The following is a 3,017-nucleotide window of genomic DNA, read 5'->3' on the forward strand; positions in this document are numbered from 1 at the left end:
CACCTGTAAGAGCTGAAGAAACAGTTGGGGTGAAATCCTTCGGCAACGTTACTTGACAAGATACACGCGTGTACTATGGGTCCTCAACACCCTCACATCACATTGAGCCTTCCCCTGCGGTATTGTAGGTGATGGGAAACCCTTGAGCCTCGTCCTGCATTCCAGCGTGAAAGTGATATGGAAGTACCGACACGCACTAAAAAGTGCCAATGAAAAATAGCGTGCAAGGGAAAAGCCACGTGAAATCCATAAAATCGCGCTGGTCCACCTATCCAAGGCCATCCTCAAGTGGCCTCTTTATTCCACGCCAAACTACATCCAACATCTCGTCCGTGGCCATCTCCACATGCGGTGGGGATGACCGTGTTGCTGGCTTATCGCTTCGGAGGCTCGTTCGGTCATTCGAGCTTGTAAGGTAATCCGCGGGTGAAGAACACGCAATGTTTTCGAGTACTAGGCCTAGGCCTAAATAGACAGTTAAAGCCAGAAAAACCAGCTTACTCGGTGTGAAAAGAACACCAAAAAGCCGCCGAGACGAATGGAAGATCGAGGGGGAAAACGGCAAACGCCCGGGTCGCTGAATGGGGGTCGACGCCGACAAACCAAGCCCGAGGTGAAGGAAGTGATGCACTTCTGGAGAAAGGCGATGTCGTAAAAATTAGGAACGACACCCTCCTTGTGAGCTAAATCGATTCATTGCTGAACGTTGGTGGAGGGCGACTGGTACTGGTGGTGGTGAGCGGACAGAATGTCTACCACAATTGACCACGCCTTGAACGGAAAGGAGAGCATTTCGATGTTGCCCACGCTCGACGGACGAACATAGGGAGCGGGAGTCGAACAGCTACAGAGGGAAGTGGGGGGATACGCGTTATCGTTATCGAATCAGGCGAGAAGTTAATGTATTCCGAGCGCTCCTGGAAGTGAAAGAAGTTCGTGACAACATTATAGAACTTCTTGACGACGTAGCCTCGCAGTGTCGAGCAAGCTTGAGAAACTCTATCTGAGTCGTCGGAGGTTCTCCTCCACTGGTGGAGAGGGCTGGCGTCGCTTTCTCGTCCTTGGGGGCGGGTGTCGTCCTGTGTCATCCTGCCGTGGTTGTCCGCCCTTCGTCGTGCACACCGCATCGGCGGGTGGCAGGTCATCGTCTCACTAACCCCTTCACCACGATCCACTTCCTCCTCCTCCTCCTCCTCCTCCTCCTCCTCTCTCTCCCGTCTTCTTCACCACCACCACCACCACCACCACCCTGATGAATCCTGGCTCCCCAGCCCGTATCTGCAAGATCCACATCTCATCGGCACGATTCACCGCCTTTTGCCGATCAGCGGGTGCGAGAATTAGTAGCCCATAGTCCAGGGGTCATTTTTTCGCCAAGCGAGGGTATCAAGAAATTCTGCAGAAATGAGAGTCTCATCAGAACATTGAACATTGAACGTACTAACATCGTCCTCAGGACGTAGCATCCAAACGACAGTTGCCGTCGGATTCAATAGCTACAGCCGTCGAACAACCACGACCGTCGCTGCAACCCCGGACCAGGACATCACCTGGACGCTCAACGGCCGGGGGGTTTGAAACTGGGTGATGGGGCATCGTTGGCCCTCAAACCTTTCTTCGTCCGATTGGCGGTTCCCGGTTTCGTTAACCCACCTGTATGATTGGGCCCGAATGTCGTTCTATAGCCACGTCGGCGTCATGCATCATGAGCGTGTCGCGTTAGATTCTGCATCCAAGCTCTGTAAAAATGGAGGTCGTGACGAAGAAAAGTTTGGCCATCACATGATGAGCGAACTGGTTACATAATATCACACGATAATTCGAAAACATTGGAGAGGCGCATGGTCCGCAAAGCTGGCGTGATGTTTGCTCATGTTTGGCCCACGCATATTGACCAGTGATTGATGGTTAAGCAGCTTTTTGGCCGCATTTTGGCCGATTTTGAGCAGATCTTTGTCCATATCAAGAGAAATTTTGTACGCACAGGGGGTCTTCAGATTTTTGAAATTCACATCCTATTGTAGATATCTCGATGTAAATGTACACTCAATGATATAAACACAAAAAAAGACTCTGAAGGCCCCCAAGAGCCACAAAACACATGTCGACTGGAGAAAAAATGGGAGGGATAGAGGTCCGTGGTGAGGAGAAAAGTTGTTATTAAATTTTGACGCGCCAGACTGTAATTAACGGATTACGTAACACGCGCGTCGTACCTTGGTGTCGCGAAAAACGACGTACCTCCATCCTTCGACGCGTCATTCTTCCTGGTAATATTTCGAAATTCAATACTCACCAACCTCATAATACAGGAAAGAAACAAGCTTAGGCTCTTGTCACAGTTCCAGAAATGGAGGGAAACATTGAGACTGTTTGCAAACTGTTTCAAGAGCCACATGAAGAACAACGACGATCGATGAACAAAAGCTTGTACCGAAGGAAGTCGTGGCAAGGTTCATTGCTCGAGAACTTCCCGTGCACGCGTTGGCCCAAGAGTCACTTTCCGGGACAGAAGACATGGGCGATGTTGACGACTGATGTGACTCTGATGAAGATAATATGTTCTAAATTATGTACAACATGACATTATGTATAGTATTTGAAAATCTCAGGGCATATACGGTCATTTTAAGGACACTGGACTGGGGGGGAGTGAAAGAACGAATTAGCCACAATTCGAGTGGCTGTGTAATTAGTCATCAGCCGTGTTGGCTCACGGGCGGTGCGCCTCTCCAAAAACATTGAACACGCATCATGAGCCACCTTCTTACCCTGGCGCTCTCCGATTCGGCCTTTGTAAGAAGTTGCACCATATTTCGCATGCCCCTCAGATTCCTGCAGATGCGTTACACCGGCCATGCTGCATCCTGCTGCATCTTACTTGATTGATATCTTGCTTGCCAACCAATTGCCAACAAGCAGTCGATACAGTTGCACGCATTCGTTTGCGACGTAACCACATATTTTAATCCATGGATTTCCCGCCCACTCTTCGTCACCTAACATCGCAAATCCAT

At 49.9% G+C, this 3,017-nt stretch overlaps 1 protein-coding gene across 1 annotated transcript; it reads right to left on the reverse strand.

Annotated features, from left to right (window-relative positions):
* Positions 1-752: 752 nt before the first annotated feature.
* Positions 753-2,859, reverse strand: LACBIDRAFT_335925 (uncharacterized protein; the record flags this gene model as incomplete). Its single annotated transcript, XM_001890834.1, has 10 exons — positions 753-1,107; positions 1,158-1,278; positions 1,442-1,496; positions 1,654-1,679; positions 1,886-1,951; positions 1,985-2,015; positions 2,242-2,267; positions 2,297-2,332; positions 2,435-2,545; positions 2,718-2,859. The coding sequence occupies 10 exons, from the start codon at positions 2,857-2,859 to the stop codon at positions 753-755; spliced, it is 969 nt and encodes a 322-aa protein (XP_001890869.1).
* Positions 2,860-3,017: the final 158 nt, after the last annotated feature.

This window comes from Laccaria bicolor, genomic scaffold (genome assembly GCF_000143565.1).
Source record: "Laccaria bicolor S238N-H82 LACBIscaffold_191 genomic scaffold, whole genome shotgun sequence".
In the NCBI taxonomy this organism is placed as follows: Eukaryota; Fungi; Basidiomycota; class Agaricomycetes; order Agaricales; family Hydnangiaceae; genus Laccaria; species Laccaria bicolor.